General features: G+C 43.2%; 1 protein-coding gene across 2 annotated transcripts in view; it reads left to right on the forward strand.

Annotated features, from left to right (window-relative positions):
- The window catches only part of mospd1 (motile sperm domain containing 1), a 61,337-nt gene that overhangs the window by 21,579 nt on the left and 15,935 nt on the right, over positions 1 to 23,823 (forward strand). For both annotated transcript variants that reach the window (XM_072271099.1, XM_072271100.1), the window contains exons 2-4: positions 3,520 to 3,751; positions 3,882 to 3,957; positions 8,469 to 8,692. In XM_072271099.1, the coding sequence (XP_072127200.1) occupies positions 3,598 to 3,751; positions 3,882 to 3,957; positions 8,469 to 8,692 (454 nt within the window). In that variant the 5' untranslated portion in view covers positions 3,520 to 3,597. The remainder of the gene's footprint in view (positions 1 to 3,519; positions 3,752 to 3,881; positions 3,958 to 8,468; positions 8,693 to 23,823) is intronic.

Here is a 23,823-nt window from a genome sequence, read left to right on the forward strand (position 1 = left end):
TCCACTAGTTGTTATATCTCATTCCTGTACGCCCTCTCGTCTCCATCTGAGATTCTACCACAATGGTATCATCAGCAAATTTATAGATGGTATTTGAGCTATGCCTAACCACATAGTCATGAGTATAGAGAGAGTAGAGCAGTGGGCTAAGCACACACCCCTGAGGTGCGCCAGTCAGCAAGGAGGAGATACTAGCAGCAATCCGCACAGATTGTGGCCTTCTGGTTAGGAAGCTGAGGATCCAATTGCAGAGGGAGGTACAGAGGCCGAGGTTCTGTAACTTAACAATTAGGATTGTGGGAATGATGGTGTAAAATGCTGAGCTATAGTTGATGAACAGCATCCTGACATCGGTGTGCGTATTGTCCAGGTGTTCTAAGGCCGTGTGAAGAGCCATTGAGATTGCATCTGCCATTGACCTATTCTGGCGATAGGCAAATTGCGATGGGTCCAGGTCCTTGCTGAGGCAGGAATTCAGTCTAGTTATGACCAGCCTCTCAAAGCATTTCATCACTGTAGATGTGCGTGGTACTGGGCAATAGTCATTAAGGGAGCTCACGTTATTCTTCTTAGGCACTGGTATAATTGTTGTCTTTTTGAAGCAAGTGGGAACTTCTGCCCATATCAGTGAGAGGTTGGAAATGTCCTTGAATACTCCCGCCAGTTGGTTGGCACAAGTTTTCAGAGCCTTACCAGGTACTCTGTCGGGGCCTTCTTCTTTGCGAGGGTCCACCCTCTTTAAAGGCAGCCTAACATTGGCCAAGACAGAGATCACAGGGATCTTCACAGCTGCAGTTATGTTCTCCTTTGCAAAGCGGGCATAGAAGGTGTCATACTCGATCGGACCTGATGCAAGAGCAGTTGTACCACAAATACACTGACACACGGAATTCTTTTCAAACCTTTATTCCCTACTCATAGCATGCTATGGGGGAAGTTACAGATTGATCTCCCAAAAGAGCCAGTCCAGAAACTGCCCCTGAATTAAACAATTCTCCACAATTTATGACATTGATCAGGTAGCAGGAAATCTTACGGTTACAAGTTTAGACGATATTAGAATCATTTCAATCACATGCTAAGATAGCTGCTTCTGCAAGATCAGATAGTTCCTTATCTGAGCCTTTGCCTATCTTTAGAGAACAATGACTAGTACGTTACCCATTGCAGAGTGAAGCTTCTTTCTGACTTGTCCAAACTTGACCAAAGCAGCAAGCTAAGGCGCTTACAAGGTGATTGATTATAAGTTAATCATTGTCCTCTGTTTTTCCCCCTATTTACCTATCCCTTCATTCCATTAGAAGGCATTGAGTTAATCTGGTAATGAAGTATTGCCGCCATTCATGCTATTGGGTTCGATTTGTAGGCAGTAATGTCTTGCAAACCCTGCCAGAGTTGTTGTAAATGTGATGTCGCCTCCAACCTCGTTCAAAATTGTCTGTTCACCCTTGAAATAGCCTTCTGCAAGTCATACCCGGTTTTCTGGTACAGACCTAAATTTATAAAAATAAATGCTAAAGTGAGTTTCTAATGATGAAAACATGATATTTTCCCAATTAAATCTGTCTCCATTATAATAAGAAATGACAATTAACACAGAGTACGGAAAGATGACCTGAAGGAGTGAATAATTGTCTTCTGTTCTTGCAATCTTGGCACTGAGTATCTGTTTCCTCTGGTTTTGCCTAAAGACACCACTCAGACTTCCCACAGGCAATAATCATCATTTAGTGAATTAAAGATGTGCATGATCTACAGGCTGAGATGGAGACAGTGACCTCGATGTTCAGTGAGACCAGTTGCAGCCATTTTGGCTAAACTACAACAATGAAGGAAATGTACTTAATCTAATGGCCACATCTTCGATTTCTTTGTGACTGGAAGACACCCCAATCTGCTCCAATTTACCTTCCAGAGCAATAGGACTACAGCAGGTAGCTCTTCTCTCAACCCTGGGACATCTGGACAGGAAAGATGCATACATCAAGATGCTCTTCATTGTCTACAGCTCAGCATTTAATGCCATCATCCCCTCAAAACTAATCAATAAGGTTCAAGACCTTGGCCTCAATACCTCCTTATACAATTGGATCCTTGATTTCCTCACTTACAGACGCCAGTCAGTTTGGATTGGCAACAACATCTCTATGATCTTGATCAGCACAGGTGCATCACAAGGCTGTGTACTTATTCCACTGCTCTATTTGCTTCACACTTACTACTATCTGGCTAAGCACAGCTTCAAAGCCGTGTTCAAGTTTGCTGTCAACACCACTGTCGTAGTCCAAATCAAAGGTCATGATGGGTTAGCTTGTAGGAGGAGATTGAAAATCTGGCTGAGTGGTGCCACAACAATGACCTCTTTCTCAATGTCAGCAAGACCAAGGAGCTGAATATTGACTTTAGGAGAAGAGAACCAGAGATCTACGAGCTGGTCCTCATTGGAGGATCAGAGGTGGACAGGGTCAGCAACTTTAAATTCCTCAGTGTTTTCATTTTGGAGGACCTGTCTTGGGCCCTGCACATAAATGCAATTACAAAGAAAGCACGGTATTATCTCTTCTTTCTGAGGAGTTTGTGAAGATTTGGCATGACATCTAAAACTTTGACAAACAGTCTGGTATGGAAGCACCAATGTCCTTGAATGAAAAATTCTACAAAAAGTAATGGATACAGCCCAGTCCATCCCCACAGGATAAAGCCCTTCTCACCTTTGAGCACATCTACACAAAGTGTTGTTGCAGGAAAGCAGCATCCATCATCAGGGACCCCACTACTGAGGACATGCTCTCTCGTGCCTTCAGGAAGAAAGGACAGGAACCTCAGGACGCACACCACCAGTATCAGATACAGGGATATCTTCACTCAATTTCTTAACCCATCATTGAAATGTTCCTACAACCAATGGACTCAGTCTCAAGGATTCTTGATTGGTCAGGGCATGAAGAGATATGAGGGGAAGTCAAGAGATTGGGGGTGAGAGGAAATCGGATCAGCCATGATGAAATGGCGGAGCAGATTCGATGGGCCAAATGGCTTAATTCTGCTCCTGTATCGTAAAGTCTTATGGACACTTCATTTCATGTTCTTGATATTTATTTATCTATCTATCTATCTATATATCTGTCTGTCTGTTTGTTTGTTTATAAGTTTGTGTGTGTATCTGCATTTTTTTGTCTTTCACACACTGGTTGAATGCCCAAGTCGGTGGGGTCTCTCATTGGTTCTATTATGGTTATTATTCTATTACGGAGTAAGAAAATGAATATCAGAGTTGTATCTGGTGACATATATGTACTTTGAATTTTGAAAAAACTTGATGTTAACATGGGGAGTTTAGTAGGTCTGAAGTAGAAAGCTTTTTCCTTAAGAATAATCAGATCTTTCTGTTTAGTTTCATTATAAATCTTATGAAAAGCTGCATCAAGTGACAGGAAATTTAATAGTATTTCCACAAAGCAATCTTAAAATAAACTACTCTGAATTTAATTCTGTAAAACTTTTCTTTTTCATTCATAGGCCTTCAGGATGCTTGGAGGACTGTGAAAAGTGTGGCGTGTTTTGTTGGGGTGTAAGTGAGTAAAAGAAACAGTGCCAATGCAGCAATACAGGCAGCAGCCAGAATCACTGGAAGGAAATCTTCCTGTCTTTGTATTCCCAACAGAACTGGTATTTTATGCCGAAGATCAGTCAACACACAAACAGGTGTTGACACTTTACAATCCTTACGAGTTTGCGTTAAAATTTAAAGGTATATCTGCACCAATTTAAGGGTTTATACTGAACAGCATTTGGTTGCGAGGCTGCTTGAATATATAACTCTCTCTCTCTCTCTCTCTCTCTCTCTCCCTCCCTCCCTCTCTCTCTCTGTGTGGCTTTAGTTCTGTGCACTGCTCCAAACAAATACGTCGTTGTTGATGCTGCCGGTGCGGTGAAGCCTCAGTGCTGCGTTGACATGTAAGTATAAAGAGCTCCTCATGATAAACCAGCATTTTGTTTAATTAATTTATTTTTATTTTAGTTGCTCAGGGATCTGTCTGCTGTTTGTAGCATATAGAAACCATAGAACACTACAGCACAGAAAACAGGCCATTCGGCTCTTCTAGTCTGTGACCAAACTTTATTCCGCTAGTCCCATTGACCTGCACCCAGTCCATAACCCTCCAGACCTCTCCCATCCATGTATCTTTCCAATTGATTCTTCAAACTTCAGAGTGAGCCCACATTTACCACGTCAGATGGCAGCTGGTTCCACACTCCCACCACTCTCTGAGTGACATTTCTCAGAGCCTGACTCTCCGTGATGCTTGGTCTTCCCCGGGGACACAGAAAACCTGCAGCGCAATACAGGCCCTTTAAAGAGTGCAGAGAAGGTTTTCAAGGATGTTGCCGGGACTTGAGAAACTCAGTTACAGAGAAAGGTTGAATAGGTTAGGACTTTATTCCCTGGAGCGTAGAAGAATGAGGGGAGATTTGATAGAGGTATATAAAATTATGATGGGTATAGATAGAGTGAATGCAAGCAGGCTTTTTCCACTGAGACAAGGGGAGAAAAAAACCAGAAGACATGGGTTAAGGGTGAGGGGGGAAAAGTTTAAAGGGAACATTAAGGGGGGGCTTCTTCACACAGAGGGTGATGGGAGTATGGAATGAGCGCCAGACGAGTTGGTAAATGCAGGTTCTTTTTTAACATTTAAGAATAAATTGGACAGATACATGGATGGGAGGTGTATGGAGGGATATGGTCCGTGTGCAGGTCAGTGGGACTAGGCAGAAAATGATGCGGCACAGCCAAGAAGGGCCAAAGGGCCTGTTTCTGTGCTGTAGTTTCTATGGTTCTATGGCCCACAACACTGTGCCAAACATGTACTGACTTTAGAAATTACCTAGGCTTACCCATAGTCCTCTATTTTTCTAAGCTTCAGTGTGGTAGTGATGGTTATTAAATTTGGATGGCTGTGGCACAGGAGCTGAGGCTTAATGCAGTAAAAAATATTTGATGATGTCTTATTCATGTGTTCCAGGGAGCACATCACCTCAGTGCTGTGGTGCTTGGCCCAGCAGCCCATTTATTGCATCAAAATGTTGGTCTGGAATTATTTCTGCATCTCCTTTTTCTCCACTTGTTCTGTTTTAGCATCTGAAATGGAATCCTCAAATTGCAAGAGCAAATCAGTAAATGTGAAATGAGTTACCTATAAGACTAGAAAACATAGGAGCAGAATTAGGCCACTTGGCACATCAAGTCTGCTCCAACATTACATCATGCTGATTTATTATCTCTCTCAACCCCATTCTTCTGTTTTCTCTCTGTAACTTTTGAGGTCCCGATGAATCAAGAACCTTCAACCTCCACTTTAAATACACCCATGATCTGGCCTCCACAGCCTCCTGAGGCATTGAATTCCACAGATTCACCACCCTCCAGCTAAGAAATTCCTCATCTCTGTTCTAAATGTACATCCCTCTATTCTGAGGCTGTGCACTCTGGTCTTAGACATCCTCTCCATATCCACGCTATCTAGCTCTTTCAATATTCAATAGGTTTCAATGAGATCCCCCTCATTCTTCTAAACTCCAATGTGGCATCAAAGTCCTCCTCATAGGAGTTTGAAGAGATTTGGTATGTCAACAAATACACTCAAAAACTTCTTTAGTTGTACCATGGAGAGCATTCTGACAGGCTGCATCACTGTCTGGTATGGAGGGGCTACTGCACAGGACTGAAAGAAGCTGCAGAAGGTTGTAAATCTAGTCAGCTCCATCTTGGGTACTAGCCTACAAAGTATCCAGGACATCTTTAAGAAGCGGTGTCTCAGAAAGGCAGTGTCCATTATTAAGGACCTCTAGCACCCAGGGCATGCCCTTTTCTCATTGTTACCATCATGTAGGAGATACAGAAGCCTGAAGGCACACACTCACCAATTCAGGAACAGCTTCTTCCCCTCTGCCATCTGATTCCTAAATGGACATTGAATCTTTGGATGCTACCTCACTCATGTTTAATATACAGTATTTCTGTTTTTGCACATTAAAAAAAAATCTATTCAATGTATGTAATTGATTTACTTGTTTCCTTTTTTTTTCTCCGCTAGATTATGTATTGCATTGAACTACTGCTGATAAGTTAACAAATTTCACATCACATGCCGGTGATAATAAACCTGATTCTGATTAATATGTTAACCTTTTATTCTTGGAATCATTCTCATGAGCCTTGTCTAGATCTTCTCCAATGGCAGCTCACCTCATCAATTCCATCATCCAAATCATTGACATGTAACATAAAAAGAATTGGTCCCAATACAGACCCCTGTGAAACACCAGTAGTCACCAGCAGCTGACCTGAAAAGGCTCCCTTTATTCCCACTCTTTGCCTCCTGCCAATCAGCCACTGCTTTATTCATGCCTGTAATACCATGGGCTCGTAGCTTTGTTAAGCAGCCCCATGTGTTACACCTTGTCAAAGTCCTTCTGAAAATCCAAGTACACAACATCAACTGATTCTCCTTTGTTAATCCTGCTTGTTATTTCTTCAAAGAATTCCAACAGATTTGTCAGGCAAGATCTTCCCTGGAGTATACAGCATCTGATCCAGGTGACTTAACTACTTTCAGACCTTTCATTTTCCCAAGAACCTTCTCTCTGGCTATGATAACTTCACACACTTCATGACCACTGACACCTGGAACTTCCACCATACTGCTAGTGTCTTCCACAGTCAAGACTGACACAAAATACGTATTCAGTTTGTTCACCATCTCCTTTCCCCCATAACTTCCTCTCAGGCATCATTTTCCAGCAGTGCGATATCCACTATTGCCTCTCTTTTACACTTTACGTATCTGATGAAACTTTTGGTATCCTCTTTAATATTATTGGCTAGCTTACTTTTGTATTCCATCTTTACCTTCTCAATGACTTTTTTAGTTGTCTTCTGTTGGTATTTGAAAGCTTTCCAATCCTCTAACTTTCCTCTAATTTTTGCTCTATTCTATGCCCTCTCTTTGGCTTTTATGTTGGCTTTGACTTCTCTTGTTAGCCACAGTTTTGTCAGCTTGCCTTTAGAATACTTCTGCCCCTTTACTTTGTATATATCCTGTGCCTTCCGAATTGTTTCCAGAAATTCCGGTCATTGCTGCTCTGCCGTCATCCCTGCCAGTGTTCTTTTCCAATCAATTCTGACCAACTCCTCTCTGATACTTCTGTAATTCCCTTTACTCCGCTGTAGTACTGATACATCTGACTTTAGCTTCTCTTTCTCAAATTTCAGTGAATTTGATCATATTATGATCACTTGCCCCTAAGGGTTCTTTTACCTTAAGTTCTCTAATCAATTCTAGTTCATTGCACAACAGCAAATCCAGAATAGCCAGTCCCCTATTGGGCTCAAACGAGCTGCTCTAAAACGCCATCTTGTAGGCACTCTAGAAACCCCCCCCTCCTGGAATCCAGCACCAACACGGTTTTCCCAATCTAACTGCATATCAGGTAAGATTTTCCCTTAAGGAAACCATGATGACTTTGGCCTACTTTATTACATTTCCCTATGTACTCCAAAGCCTCATCCTTAATAATGGACTCCAATATCTTCCCAATCACTGAAGTAAGGCCAACTAGCCTATAATTTCTTTTCTTCTGCCTTCTTCCCTTCTTGAATAGTGAAATGACATTTGCAATTTTCCAGTCCTCTGGAACCATTACAGAATTCAGTGATTCTTGAAAGATCATTACTAATGCCTCCACAATCTCTTTAGCTATCGGGTCCAGATGACTTAATCTACCTTCAAACCTTTGAGCTTCCCAAGCACTTTCTCCCTAGTAATGGCAACGACATTCACTTCTGCCCCGACACTCTCAAATTTCTGGCATTCTGCTAGTGTCTTCAACACTGAAGACTGACGCAAGATACTTATTAAGTTGTCTATCTGTTGCTGTGGTGTTAGTAGTTGTATTTTAGCTAAATTTTTGTCCCACTGTTGCATTAGAATATAGAATAGTACTGGCCTTTCAACCAACAATGTTGTGCTGTACTTTTAACCTACTCCAAGATCAATCCAACCTTCCTCTCCTACGTAGCCCTCCACTTTCTTTAATCCATCTGCCCAAGAGTCTCTTAAATATCCCTGATGTATTTGCCTGTACCACCACCCTGGGAGGGTGTTCCACACACCCTCCACTCTCTGTGTAAAAAAAACAAACACACACCTATGTCTGACATCCTCTCTACACTTCCCTCCTCTCACCTTAAAATTATGTCCCTGGTATTAGCCATTTTCACCCTGGGAATCCACTCTATCAATGTTTCTTATCAACTTGTATATCTCTATCAAGTCACCTCTTATCCTCCTTTGCTCCAAAGACAAAAGCCCTTGCTCACTCACCGTTAGTCATTTCATGATGCTCTCATTTTGTGGCTTGTGCTTTCAAAGATGTTTTATTTATTGAAATGAGCTTTCTGTCTGCAGTGTTATTCGCCATAGAGACGTGCGGCCTTGTCATTACGGTATCATAGACAAATTCCGGCTTCAGGTTTCGGAACAAAGTCAGCGGAAAGCACTGGGTAAAAAGGAGGTGATTTCCGTTCTCCTTCCGTCTATCAAGGAGCAGGAGTGCAAGGAGGAGGAAGACAAACACATTAAGGAACATTTGGCTGAGGCAGCAGTTTTTCAACAGACCTCGTTCCAGCAGGGTAAGAGTCTTTCTGCAGCTTTATCTCAGTTGTGTTGCCTTGGGCAGAGTGGGGAAGTTCGATAACGATTGAGAAAGTGTTATACGGTTATGTTGAAAAAGGAAGCAGAGCGGAAGAAGCGTGTTTTGGAAAGGTGAAAGGTAAGGACATAAAGTCCAGGGAAAGCTGGATGTCTAGAGACACCTAGGATTTGACAAAGAAAAATAAAAACCAAGTGAGAAGGGTATAGAATATATAGGTGAAAATTTGGAAAAGAGACTATTGGCGAAGACAAGCCACAAAATATCATTAGAGGACAAGATTATAAGATTTCCAAGCCATTCCATGTATAAAATATATCTCTGCCTCATGCACCAGAGACCCAGGTTCAACTTTGACCGTCTGCAGCTTGCAAATTCTCCCTGTGACTACATGGATTTCCTCGGTGCCCTGGTTTCCAGCCAGGTCTCAAGGGTATGCAGGCTGATAGTTATTACCCCTAGTGTGTAACACAGTGGTAGAACCTGGGGGTTAATGTCAATGTGGATAACATAAGTGTAAATGGGTGGTTGAGGATCAATGTGAGCTTGATGCTTCTGTACTATATCTTTATGAGTAAGGGAGAAACCAGGGAAAGAATATGGTTCATTAGGGACCCAAGGAGCAATGCGTGTGAGGAATCAGAGGACTTGAGCAAGGGATTAAATGAATACGTTTCAACGGTATTTATTAAGGAGCGACATTAGAGTTAGAGTCACAGAAACAGACCATTTGACCCATCTAGTCCATGCCAAACTATTAATATGGACAGTCCCATTGACCTGCAGCTGGACCATAGACCTCCATACCACTCCCATCGATGTGTACGTGCAAATTGCTCTTAAATGTTGAAATTGAACCCGTATCCACCACTTGTGCTGGCAGCTTATTCCACACTCTTGCAACCCTCTGAGTGAAGAAGCTCCCTCTCATGTTCCCCTTAAATATCTCACCTTTCACCCTTAACCCATATTGTTTAGTTGTAGTCTAACCCAACCTCAGTGGAAAAAACCTACTTGCATTTTGTCCTATCTATACCCCTCGTAATTTTGTGTACCTCTATCAAATCTTCCCTCATTCTCTTATGCAGACAATACTCCAAATTAGGTCTCACCAACATCTTATATAACTTCAACATAACATCCCAATTTTTGTACTCAATATTTAGATTTATGAAAGCCAATGTGCCAAAGCCTGCCTTTACAACCCTAACTACCTGTGATGTCACTCTCAATGAATTATGTGCCTGTATTCCCGGATCCTTTTGTCCTACCACACTCCTCAGTGCCCTACCACTCACTATGTAAGACCTTACATTATTGGTCCTCCAGAAGTGCAACACCTCACACTTGTCCGCAAAAATTTCCATCGGACATTTTTCAACCCATTTTTCCATTTGATCCAGATCCACCTGTAAGCTTTGATAGCCTTCCTCACTGTCCACTATGCCCTGCTCTTGGTGTCATTCACATTTTTGCTGATCCGGTTTACTACATTATCGTTCAGACTGTTGATATAGATGACAAACAACAATGGACCCAGCACCGATCCCTGCAGCACACCACTAGTCACAGGCCTCGAGTCAGAGAGGCAACCCTCCACTACCACTCTCTGGCTTCTCCCACGAAGCCAATGTCTAATCCAATTTACTACCTCGTCCTGAATGCCAAGTGATTGAACCTTCTTGACCAGCCATCCATTAGGACCTTGTCAGAAGCCTTGCTAAATTCCATGTGGACAACATCCACTGCCTTGCCTTCATCAACTTTCCTGGTAACTTCCTTGAAAAATTCTGTAACATTGGATAGACACGGCTTACCACGCATAAAGTCATGTTGGCTATCCCTAATCAGTCCCTGTTTATCCAAATACTTATATATCCAGTCCCTTAGAATACCTTCCAATAACTTTCCCACGACTGATCCTGTTATAGGTACTGTTTTATGGATTTACAGATTACGCCCATAGAAAATTGAATTTCAGGGATGTGTATGTTGACATATATGTACTTTGATAAAATTTACTTTGAACTTTACTGATGTCAAGCTCACTGGCCTATAATTTGCTGGCTTATTCTTGGAGCCCATCGTGAACAACTTTAACTATCTTCCAATTCTCCGGCCCCTCACATATTGGTAAGTGAAGTTTTAACTATTTAGGGCCCCCTGCAGTCTCTGCACTGGCATCCCACAGGGTCTGATGGAACACCTTGTAAGTGTCTATTAGCCACCTTTGTTTGCTTCCAGACAACAAACACCTCCTCCTCTATAATTCTATAGGCCCATGACTTCGCTGCTGTCGTTCCTCACTTCTATAGGCTCTGTGTCTGTCTCCCAAGTAAATACAGATGCAAAAAATCCATTTAAGATCTGCCCCATCTCTTTTGGCTCCACATGTATGCTACTACTCTGATCTTCCAGAGGATCAATTTTGTCCCTTGTTATTCTTTTGCTCTTAACATATCTGTAGAAGCCCTTGGGATTCTCCTCCACCTTGTCTGCTAGGTTTCCTAACCTGGTGTCTTTGTCTTTTTATTCTGACAGGTACGTACATTTCTGTATTCTCAAAATTTCACTTTTGAAGGCCTCCCACTTACCAAGTACACATTTGCCAAAAAACAGCCTTTTCCAATCCGCACTTGCCAGATCCTTTCTGATACCGTCAAAATTGGCCTTTCTCCAATTTAGAATGTCAACCCAAGAACCGAACCTATCCTTCTCCATAATTATCTTGAAGCTAATGGCATCATGATCACTAGATGCAAAGTGTTCCCCTACACAAACTTCTGTCACCTGCCCATACAACCATAAGATGTAGGAGCAGAATTAGGCCATTTGGCCTGTTGAGTCTGGTCCGCCATTTAATCATGGCTGATCCTTTTTTCCCATCCTCAGCCCCACTCCCCGGCCTTCTCCCCATAACCTTTGATGCCGTGTCCAATCAAGAACCTATCAAGCTATGCTTTAAATACCCCCAATGACCTGGCCTGTACAGATGCCTCTGGTAATAAATTCCACAAATTCACCACCCTCTGGCTAAAGAAATTTCCCTACGTATCTGTTTTAAATAGACATCCCTCTATCCAGAGACTGTGCCCTCTTGATCTTGACTCCCCCACCATGGGAAACATTCTTTTTACATCCACTTTGTTTTGGCCTTTCAACATTCAAAAGGTTTCAATGATTCCCCCCCCCCCCCCCCCCATCCATCTAAATTCCAGCAAATACCCGGAGCTATCAAATGTTCCTCGTATTATTACACTTTCATTCCCGGAGTCATCCTTGTGAACCTCCTCTGAACCCTGTCCAATGCCAGTGCATCTTTTATTAGATGAGGAGCCCAAAACTGTTCACAATACTCAATGTGAGGCCTCACCAGGGCCTTAAAAAGCCTCAGCATCACATCCCTGCTCTTGTATCCTCGACCTCTTGAAACTGGGTTGCCAAACCAGCAGAAATGGATCACTCAGTTGGAGTCTGGATTACTAGAACTAAGAAAGTTTTATTAAAGAAACAAGCAACACAGTACTCTAATCAAAAGGATAATAAATGCAACAGTTCAGCAATGATAAACATACATGTACACAGAATTAAAATAACCGGATCAATCAAGCTCTATCGTTGTCTAGGGGTAAATGACCAGTTTCAAAATGACGCAAAGTTCAGTTCAATTTAGTTCAGTTCAGTTCGCAGTAATCGCTGCCGTGGCGATGGTCAGTGGGGGGAAGGAGAGAGAGAGCAAAACGAATGAATATTCAAACCAGCTTCCACACACAGACCTTCGCAGTCAGCTTTCGGACGAGTCCTTTGTGATGTCATCCGAGGTCACCGACCGTGACCCCTCTGTTTCCAGATACGACCGTTTCTCTGCGGTGAACCTGGCACCCAGGCAAGGGTGGACACACACCAGGTTCCCGCCGATCGTGCCTTTCCACCCTGTGCGTCTATGGCCCGGTACTTTCCACCGACTTGTGAGAGACGCACCGCTTCCAGGGTCTTGTTACCTCGGGTGTCGTGTGTGTCGCCTTAGCGAACCTGTCCCTTTTTATCCCCCTGCTGGGGTATCGCCTGTCCATCACTTCAAACAGTTCAGGGTTCAAAGGGGGAACCGCTCTTGACAGCTCTCCTTCCTTCATTAACATCTCCACATGCTGCTCCATTGTTTTCCTTATCTCTCTCTCTCCTGAAGACAGGTGGCAGACCAACTGCTGATTCCCCTGTGCCAGCACAGGACAGCTACATCGTAATCTATGTGTATTCTTGTCACAATTGCATTTGCTTTCCTCACCACTGACTCTACCTGCAAGTTAACCTTTAGTGTATTCTGCACAAGGGCTCCCAAGTCCCTTTGCATCTCAGGTTTTTGGATTTTCACATTTATTTCTAACACCAAAGTGCATGACCATGCATTTTCCAACATTGTGTAGCCCCCCTGCCAACCTCAGGGTCGCTTGGCTCGCTGTCATCTAGGGAAACAGCCCTCGGCCCCGCCAACCTGGGTAATTAGTTTGTGTGGATGCTGTGTGATGTACTCCACCCCGCCCAAATAACAGACAATACACCGGATACGATTAAATGATTTACAGTTTATAGATATTACTGGAACTATATAATTAATAGAGAATAAAATATAAAAGGAAAATAAAAGGTGCCACACTTATCAAAGTTCAATCTCTTCGTGCACAAACAGTTGGAGCTCAGGACCCCTCTTCTTCACCCTGCGACCCCTCAGACCACCTCGACTGGCCGCCTGGGACCAACAACGGTGGTCGACTAGACGCTCCACACGAGTCCATCTCCGTCTCCTCACTGAACTCGGGGTCCGACCCCATTAGTGGACATCACAGCATCTGGTCCATCCTCTGTCTCTCTCTCCCGCCTTCTCCCCCAAACCCTGCGCTTACAGTATCTTCAAATACACCAAAAACATAACAACTATCCCAATTGGTTCGTAACATATTCTCATCACACTCTAAACCAAAACAAGCTGCTAGCCAAAAACTTTCTCAGCGTTTAACACAACAAAGAAGCATTCCCAAGTATAACATAACAAAGAAGCCATTTTAATGAGCCTACGCAGTAACATAAGAGACAAAACCCCCTTACAATTGTATTTCATTTACCACTCTCTTACCCATTCTCCTAATCTATCTTGAGTCCTTCTACAGCCTGTCTGTTTCCTCAACACAACCTGCCCCAACACCAATCTTTATATTATCTACAAACTTGGCACTAAAGCCATCTATTCAATTATCTAAATCATTGATATACAGCATAAAAAGAAGTGGTCCCAATACTGTCCCCTGTGAAACACCACTAGTCACTGGCAGCCAACCAGAAAAGGATGCTTTTATTCTCACTCACTGCCTCCTACCAACCAGCCAATGTTCTAACCATGCCAGTAACTTCCCTGTAATGCCATGGGCTCTTAACTTGGTAAGCAGCCTCATGTGCGGCACTCTGTCAAAAGTTTTCTGAAAGTCCAAATATACAATATTCACTGCATCCCTTTATCTATCCTATGTGTAATCTCCTCAAAGGATTCCAACAAGGTTGTCAGGCAAGATTTTCCCTTAAGGAAACCATGCTGACTTTGTCCTATCTTGTCCTGTATCACCAAGTACTCCATAACATCATCCTTAGCAATTGACTTCAACATCTTCCCATCTAATGAGAGACTAACTGGTCTACCATTTCTTTTCTGCTGCCTTCCTCCTTTCTTAAATAGTGGAGTGACATTTGCAATTTTCCAGTCCTCTGGCACCATGCCAGAGTCCAGTGATTTTTGCAAGATCATCACTAATGCCACCACAATCTCTAATGCTACCTCTTTCAGAACTCTAGGGTGCAGCTCATCTGGTCTGGGTGACCTTTGTACCCTAAGGTTTTTCAGCTTTTTGAGCACCTTCTCTCTTGAAATAGTAACTGCACTCACTTCCTCTTCCCTTCGACACCTGGCACATTGCTGGTGTCTTCCACAGTGAAGACTGATGCAAAATACTCATTTAATTCATCTGCCATCTCCTTGTCCCTACTATTATTTCTCCAGTCTCATTTTCTAGCGGTCCTGTATCCACTTTCATCAATCTTTTATTTTTTACATATTTTAAAAAGCTTTTACCATCCACTTTGATATCGTTTGCTAGATGCTTTCATATTTCATCTCTTTCCTCCGAATGATTCTTTTAGTTGCTCTCTGTAGATTTTTAAAATCTTTCCAATCCTCTGTCTTCACACTAATTTTTGCTTTGTTGTATACCCTCTGTTTTGCCATTTGAGCATTTCTTTGTTTTTGGAATACATCTATCCTGCACCTTCCACATTGTTCCCAGAAACTCACACCATTTGCTGCTCTGATGTCATCCCTGCCAGCATCTCCTTCCAATTTACTTTGGCCAACTCCTGTCACATACCACTGTACAGTGGCATGCAAAAGTTTGGGCACCCCTGGTCCAAATTTCTGTTTCTGTGAATAGCTAAGCGAGGAAAAGATGAACTGATTTCCAAAAGGCATAAAGTGAAAGATGACACATTTCTTTAATATTTTAAGCAAGAAAACTTTTTTATTTCCATCTTTTACAGTTTCAAAATAACAAAAAAGGAAAAGGGCCCGAAGCAAAAGTTTGGGCACCCTGCATGGTCAGTACTTAGTAACACCCCCTTTGGCAAGTATCACAGCTTGTAAACGCTTTCTGTGGCCAGCTAAGAGTCTTTCAATTCTTGTTTGGGGGATTTTCGCCCATTCTTCCTTGCAAAAGGCTTGTAGTTCTGTGAGATTCTTGGACTGTCTTGCACGGACTGCTCTTTCGAGGTCTATCCACAGATTCTCGATGATGTTTAGGTCAGGGGACTGTGAAGGCCATGGCAAAACCTTCAGCTTGTGCCTCTTGAGGTAGTCCATTGTGGATTTTGAGGTGTGTTTAGGTTCATTATCCTGTTGTAGAAGCCATCCTCTTTTCATCTTCGGCTTTTTTACAGACTGTGTGATGTTTGCTTCCAGAATTTGCTGGTATTTAATTGAATTCATTCTTCCCTCTACCAGTAAACGTTCCCCGTGCCACTGGCTGCAACACAAGCCCAAAGCATGATCAATCCACCCCCGTGCTTAACAGTTGGAGAGGTGTTCTTTTCATGAAATTCTGCACCCTTTTTTCTCCAAACATACCTTTGCTTATTGCGGCCAAAAAGTTCCAAGGAACATCTAAACAAGCCTGATGCATTTTGGAAACAAGTCCTGTGGACGGATGAAGTTAAAATAGAACTTTTTGGCCGCAATCAGCAAATGTATGTTTGGAGAAAAAAGGGTGCAGAATTTCATGAAAAGAACCCCTCTCCAACTGTTAAGCACGGGGGTAGATCGATCATGCTTTGGGCTTGTGTTGCAGCCAGTGGCACGGGGAACATTCACTGGTAGAGGGAAGAATGAATTCACTTAAATACCAGCAGATTCTGGAAGCAAACATCATACCGTCTGTAAAAAAGCTGAAGATGAAAAGAGGATGGCTTCTACAACAGGATAATGAACCTAAACACACCTCAAAATCCACAATGGACTACCTCAAGAGGCACAAACTGAAGGTTTTGCCATGGCCCTCACCGTCCCCCGACCTAAGCATCATCGAGAATCTTTGGATAGACCTCAAAAGAGCAGTGTATGCAAGACGGTCCAGGAATCTCTCAGAACTAGAAGCCTTTTGCAAGGAAGAATGGGCGAAAATCCCCCAAACAAGAATTGAAAGACTCTTAGCTGGCTACAAAAAGCATTTACAAGCTGTGATACTTGCCAAAGGGCGTGTTGCTAAGTACTGACCATGCAGGGTGCCCAAACTTTTGCTTCGGGCCCTTTTCCTTTTTTGTTATTTTGAAACTGTAAAAGATGGAAATAAAAAAGTTTTCTTAAAATATTAAAGAAATGTGTCATCTTTAACTTTATGCCTTTTGGAAATCAGTTAATCTTTTCCTTGCTTTGCTATTCACAGTAACAGAAATTTTGACCAGGGATGTCCAGACTTTTGCATGACACTGTAATTTCTTTAACTCCACCAAAGTACTGCTATTTCAGACTTTACTTTCTCCCTATCAAATTTCAAGTTGAACCCAATCAGACTGTGATCATTTTTTCTAAGGGTTCTTTTACCTTAAGCTCTCTAATCACTTCCTGTTCACTACATAACACCCAGTCCAGTATAGCTGATCCCCTAGTAGACTCAGCAACAAACTGCTCTAAAGAGCTATCTCGTAGATACTCAACATGCTCACTCTCTTGGGATCCATTTACAATCTGAATTTCCCTGTAACACTCGCTTCGCCTAGCGGCTTAATATAGGGGGTGACCAAACTTAAGAAATCTCGTTTTGGTGGATGCTGCGCGATGTGTTCCCTGTTACAAATCAGTACCCCGAAATAACAAAGTAACAATATGCGATTAAGCAATTAAGCTTTATAACTCTTATTTTGACTATATGGTTAGTAGAGAAATGAAATAAATTTTAAAAAAGGGCCCCAAATCTTATTAAACAGTCTGTGCACAAAGTTGGAGCTCACTCATAGGCCGATCGGTCCCCATTGACCTCTGATCGTCGCTGCCCTTCGGACCCTCGTTCCGAGTCCACCCCGTCCGCTGGTCTACCAAATCTCTCCATTCGCGTCTTCTCTCTTCATCTCTCTCTCCGTCTCTCTGGCAAAAGCCCGCGAAATCAACTGCTTCCAGATTCACAAGACGGCAACAAAATCCTGATTGGCTAACATGCATCCATAGTCCTATTATCTCCAGTCATAACCCAAACATTCCTGCTACAGAGAAACCATTACTTCAGCAGTGAACATTACAACAAAGCCACTACATTAGTAGTGAAACCTTACAGTGCATTACTCTCCCCTCACCAAATTTAGTCATGTCCTCATGACGTTGAGATAATTCGCCAACCCTTCCTGCAAAATACAAATGTACAAAGCCCAATCCAGGTGGGTGCAAAAGGCAGAGACATAGCTCCCCAAAACAGTAGAGATCACGCCCTGTTCCCCAGGCACTACATAGGCCAACCTATCCAGTGGTCTCCTAATTCTCTGAGACCTCCGTACCTCCTCACCTAACCCTTCAGGCTCAGACGATACAGGGGATACTTCGAGTCTACTTGGCGAGTCCTCCTCCGATCTATCACTCATGCCCCCCTGCAACTTGGAGCCCCCAGTCCCATGTCCAGGCCCCATTTCCTGTCCTTCAGGGTCCCGCTGTAACCCAGGCTGCCCACAGATAGCCTCCCCCCCCACCCCACTTCACCTGATTCAGTGGGAGAAGGGCCACGAGTCTCTTCCTCAATCAATGGGGAGTTAGTGAAAGGCAGCATGTACCACACATCCAGATCATCATCCTCCGAATCAGTATCCCTCTCAGGGGCGGGGCCCAGCTCGGCCTCTCCTGCTGTGGGCCCTGCAGTCGCCCCGCGTTTTCGCAGAGTCCCCTTACTAGGTGTAGGCTCCAAGTCGGGCTTTGGGTCTACCTGCACCTCTTGTCCCAGGGGCACCAGGTGGTTCTGATGGAGAATCTAGACAGGCCCATTCCCCTCCACGGGTTTCACCCGGAAAACTGGTAGGTTTGGCATCTCTCTCTCCACCACATAGAGCAGCCAGATTAGCCAACTATTTTCTGTTGTAATCTGTGGTCCACATTCCCAGCTACTGGTGGGAGGCCTGTATATAACAGCCATCAGTTTCTTAACTCAACCCACAAGGATTCAACATCTTCTGATCCTATGTCACATCTTTCTACTGATTTGATGTCATTCTTTACCAGCAGAGCCACGCCACCCCTTTTGCCTACCTTCCTATCTCTCTGATACAATGTGTAACCTCAGACATTCAGCTCCCAACTACAGCCACGATTCAGTGATGGCCACAACATCATACCCAACAATCTGTAATCGTGCAACAAGCTCATCTACCTCATTTCCTATACTCCATGCATTGAGATATATTTTGCTACCCTTTTTGATTTTGCATCCCAACTGCACTGATACCCACCCTGCTGGCTGCAATTATGCCCTATCATCAATATGCCATTGCTGACTGTCTTATTGTACGTTATCTTTGCTTTTTTACCATTTGTCTTATTCTGAGTCCCTTCACTCCAGTTCCCACCCTCCTGCCAAATTAATTTAAACCCTCCCCAACAGCTTTCACAAACCTGCCGTGAGAATATTGGTTCCCCTTGAGTTCAGGTGCAACCCGTCACTTTTGAACAGGTCATACCTCCCCCAGAAGAGATCCCAAAGATCAAAGAACCTGAAGCCCTGCCCCCCGCACCAGCTTCTCAGCCACATTAATTTGCAAACATCCTGTTTCTATCCTCACTGGCGTATGACACAGGCAGCAATCCAGGAATTACTACCCAGGAGGTCCTGCTTTCAGCTTTCTACCTAGTTCTCTAAATTCTCTTTTCGGGACCTCTTTGCTTTTCCTTCCTACGTCATTGGTATCAATATGTACCAAGACATCTGGCTGCTCTCCCTCCCCCTCCAAAATGTGGACACTATCCGAGACGTCCCTGACTCTGGCACCTGGGAGGCAACATACTGTCCGGGTGTCCCCTTCATTTCCACAGAATCTCCTGTCTGTTCCCCTAACTATTGAGTCCCCCATCACAACCGCTCCCCTCTTCCCCCTCCATTCTGCACCACAGACCTATACTCAGTGCCTGTAATCCAGACTCCATGGCATTACCCTGGGAGGTCATCCCCCACAACAGGATCCAAAGCGGTCTACTTATTTTTGAGGGGAATGGCTGCAGTGGTGCTCTGTGCTAACTGCGTATTCACACTTGCATTTCTCCTGATGGTCACCCAGCTACCTGCCTCCTGCAACTTAGGAGTGACTACTTCCCTGTAACTCTGACTGATGATCTCCTCCCACTCCCATACAAGCCAAAGGTCATCCAGCTGCTGCTCCAGATTCCTAACACAGTCTTCAAGGAGCTGCCCTGTCTCTTTTCCTAATCACAGATCAAGTAATGCACTCACAAGGGAAAATCTGCAGATCTGGAAAACTGAGCAACACACACAAAATGGTGGAGCAACTCAGCAAGCCAGGCAGCATCTGTGGAAAAGAGAACAGTTGATGTTTCAGCCCGAAATGTCAAATGTTCTTCTTTCCATAGATGCTGCTTGACCTGCTGAGATCCTCCAGCATTTTGTGTGTGTTGCTGAAGTATTGCACTCTCTTTAATTGGGTCCCCTATAGAAACAGAGAAAATAGGTGCAGGAGTAGGTCATTCAGCCCTTCGAGCCTGCACCGCCATTCAGTATGATCATGGCTGATCATCCAAATCAGAACCCTGTACCAGCATTCCCCCCCATACCCCCTGATCCCTTTAGCCACAAGGGCCATATCTAACTTCCTCTTAAATATAGCCAGTGAACTGGCCTCAACTGTTTCCTGTGGCAGAGAATTCCACAGATTCACCACTCTCTGTGTGAAGAAGTTTTTCCTAATCTCGGTCCTAAAAGGCTTCCCCTTTATCCTCAAACTGTGACCTCAAATTGATTGCTTACTTACTTTATACTTTATTGTCACCAAACAATTGATACTAGCGCATACAATCATCACAGTGATGTTTGATTCTGCGCTTTGTGCTCCCTGGAGTACAAGTCGATAGTAAATATTAAAAATTTAAGTTATAAATCATAAGTAGAAAATAGAAAAGGGGAAGTAAGGTAGTGCAAAAAAACCGAGAGGCAGGTCTGGATATTTGGAGGGTACGGTCCAGATCCGGGTTAGGATCCGTTCAGCAGTCTTATCACAGTTGGAAAGAAGCTGTTCCCAAATCTGGCCGTACGAGTCTTCAAGCCTGAGCCTTCTCCCAGAGGGAAGAGGGACGAAAAGTGTGTTGGCTGGGTGGGTCGTGTCCTTGATTATCCTGGCAGCACTGCTCCGACAGCGTGCGGTGTAAAGTGAGTCCAAGGACGGAAGATTGGTTTGTGTGATGTGCTGCACCGTGTTCACGATCTTCTGCAGCTTCTTCCAGTCTTGGACAGGACAACTTCCATACCAGGTTGTGATGCACCCTAGGAGAATGCTTTCTACGGTGCATCTATAAAATTAGTGAGGGTTTTAGGGGACAGGCCAAATTTCTTTAGCTTTCTCAAGGAAACTTTCCTGAATATATTTGACAAACACTTTCCCATCCAGCCCTTCTACAGTATGGGAGTCCCAGCCAATATGTGGAAAAGTTAAAATCACCTACTATCACAACTTCATATTTCTTGCAACAAACAGTCTGCGATCTCTCTACAAAATTGTTCCTTTAAATCCTATTGGGCGGTCCACTAACACGGTTATAATTCCACTAACACGGTTGTGCAAACGTAAATTTGCCAGATCAAATAACCACAGCACAAAAAGATTGTTACTTATCTTTTAAAAATGCAAACAACAGGAATTCTGCAGATGTTGGAAATTGAAGCAACACACATAAAAGTTGCTGGTGAACGCAGCAGGCCAGGCAGCACCTCTTCCTAGAGATGCTGCCTGGCCTGCTGCGTTCACCAGCAACTTTTATGTGTTACTTATCTTTTCACCAGTTTATTTCTTCTATCTCAGCTGGTGACTGAACTTGGTCCCGACATCAGGGGAGAGGCGTTCTCATCCCACCGGTGGTTCAACACATTCACTGCCTGACGTCAGAATTGTTACAAGTTATAAGGTCACCAATACAAAAGAACAGTCAGGTTGATACAACAGAACAATCAGTTCGATAGACATCCCAGCTACTCAAATAGAGCAAAACTTAGTAACTTAGATAAAAGACTCCACTGAAATTTAAATTTTAATTGTCTTAAGCTCCATCAGCAACTGCCTTTTGTCGAAACCAAAAGGTGTGAAAAGTCAGGAGACGTCTTTTGTGGAGAACTTAACCTTATCAGTTCTACCTTTCTTGTTCCTCATTTACATCCGTAGAGCCTCACTAGAAGAGTTTTCCAGTCTGTCCTATCTGAGCACTACTGTGACATTTCCCCTGATGAATATTGCCATCTCTTCTCATTAATCCCTCCTACTCTATGAGATCTAAAACAACGGAACCCCAAAATATTGAACTGCTAGTCCTGCCCTTCTTGCAGCCAAGTCTCAATAGTGGCAACAATGTCATAATTCCACGTGCTGATCCATGCTTTAAGCTTATAGAACATAGAACATACAACATAGCAATGTACAGCACATTACAGGTCCTTCGACCCACAATGTTGTGCCATATAACCTACTCTGGAAACAGCCTAGAATTTCTCCAGCGCATAGCCCTCTATTTTTCTAAGCTCCTTGTATCTATCTAAGGGGCTCTTAAAAGACCCTATTGTATCCACTTCCACCAACGCCGCTGGCAGTGCATTCCACACACCCATCACTCGCTGTGTGAAAAAACTTACCCCTGACATCCTCTTTTCAAGCACCTTAAAACTACTCTCCCTCAAGTTGGCCATTTCAGCCCTGGGGAGAAAAGCCTCTAGTTATCCACACCATCAATGCCCCTCATCATCTTATACACCTGTATCAGGTCACCTCTCATCCTCCATCGTTCCAAGGAGAAAAGGCTAAGATCACTCAATCTATTCTCATAAGGTAACACCCTCCAACATCTGGCAACATCCTTGTAAATCTCCTCTACACTAAGGTATCATATATAGCTGTAACATTACCTCACGGCTCTTGAACTCAATCCCATGGCTGATGAGTGCCAACACTGTCAACCTGCATAGCAGCTTTGAGTTGTGTCATGTACACGGACCCCAAGATCTCTCAGATCCTGCACACTGCCAAGAGTCTTACCATTAATACTACATTGTGTCTTCAAATTTGACCTACCAAAATGAACCACTTCACACTAATGGGGGTTGAATCCATCTGCTACTTCTCAGCCCAGTTCTGTATCCTATTGAAGTCCTGCTGTAACTTCTGACAGCGCTCCAGACTATCCACAACATCCCCAACTTTTGTGTCATCAGCAAACTTACTAATCCACCCTTCTACTTCTTCATCCAGGTCATTTATAAAAATCTGCCTTTATGTAAACTCATCTGCCTTTAACTCCAGAGTCACAGTATTCCCTTTGTTTTCTGCACTCCTCATTTCTGCAATTTAAACCACAGTTGTTTTCTCATTTTACTGTTTTGACGGAAAGTCATAACATGAAACGTTATCTTGATTTATTTTCTTCACAGATGCTACCTGGTGTACTGAGTATTTGGATTTGAATCAAATTGACTTTGTTTCTTACATCCTTCACATACACGAGGAGTAAAAATCTTTACGTTACATCTCTGTCTCAATGTGCAATGTGCAATTTATAGTAATTTGTAATAAACAGTATTACAACAGGAATATATGACAAGTTGTAATAAACAGTATTACAACAGGAATATATGACAAGTTGTAATAAACAGTATTACAACAGGAATATATGACAATGTAACATAGAAATACAATTGTATGAGCTTGAATTAATCAGTCTGATGGCCTGGTGGAAGAAGCTGTCCTGGAACCTGTTGATCCTGGCTTTTATGCTGCGATACCATTTCCCAGATGGTAGTGTATGTAGGCTTAACAATATCTTGCCCCACAATCACTCCACTGTCTCTTTTGGCACTCTGGTTCACATATCCCTGTAAACTGTAAATCCCTCACCCTGTACAGCACTAGCAAACTTCTCACCAGGATACCAGTCCCCCTCCACTTCAGGTACACACCGTTCCTTCTATACAGGTCCCACCTTCCCCAAAAGGGAGTCCAATCTGAAGGGCTCCCTCATGCACCATCTCTTTTAGCCGTATGTTAAGCTGTAAGATCTTCCTAAGTGTATTATCTTCCTGTGCTGTAGTGTTCTATGAGTCTAAACATTAAATCCCTGCAACAAACAGAACAAGGTTTCCCTTCTCTTGATTAAAAGTGTTGAGTTTATATTTTTCCATTCTGCTGGGACCTGCTTAGAATCTGAAAAGGTTTAGTGAATTGTAATCGATGGATCCACTGCTCTGATACCTTTTTGGTATCTAGGATTTCGCTATTAGCTCCAGAAACTTTATCAGCTTGTAATCCTTTCACTGATTAACATCAGTAAAGATCCTCATT

The sequence above is a fragment of the Mobula birostris genome, chromosome 10 (genome assembly GCF_030028105.1).
Source record: "Mobula birostris isolate sMobBir1 chromosome 10, sMobBir1.hap1, whole genome shotgun sequence".
Classification (NCBI taxonomy): Eukaryota; Metazoa; Chordata; class Chondrichthyes; order Myliobatiformes; family Myliobatidae; genus Mobula; species Mobula birostris.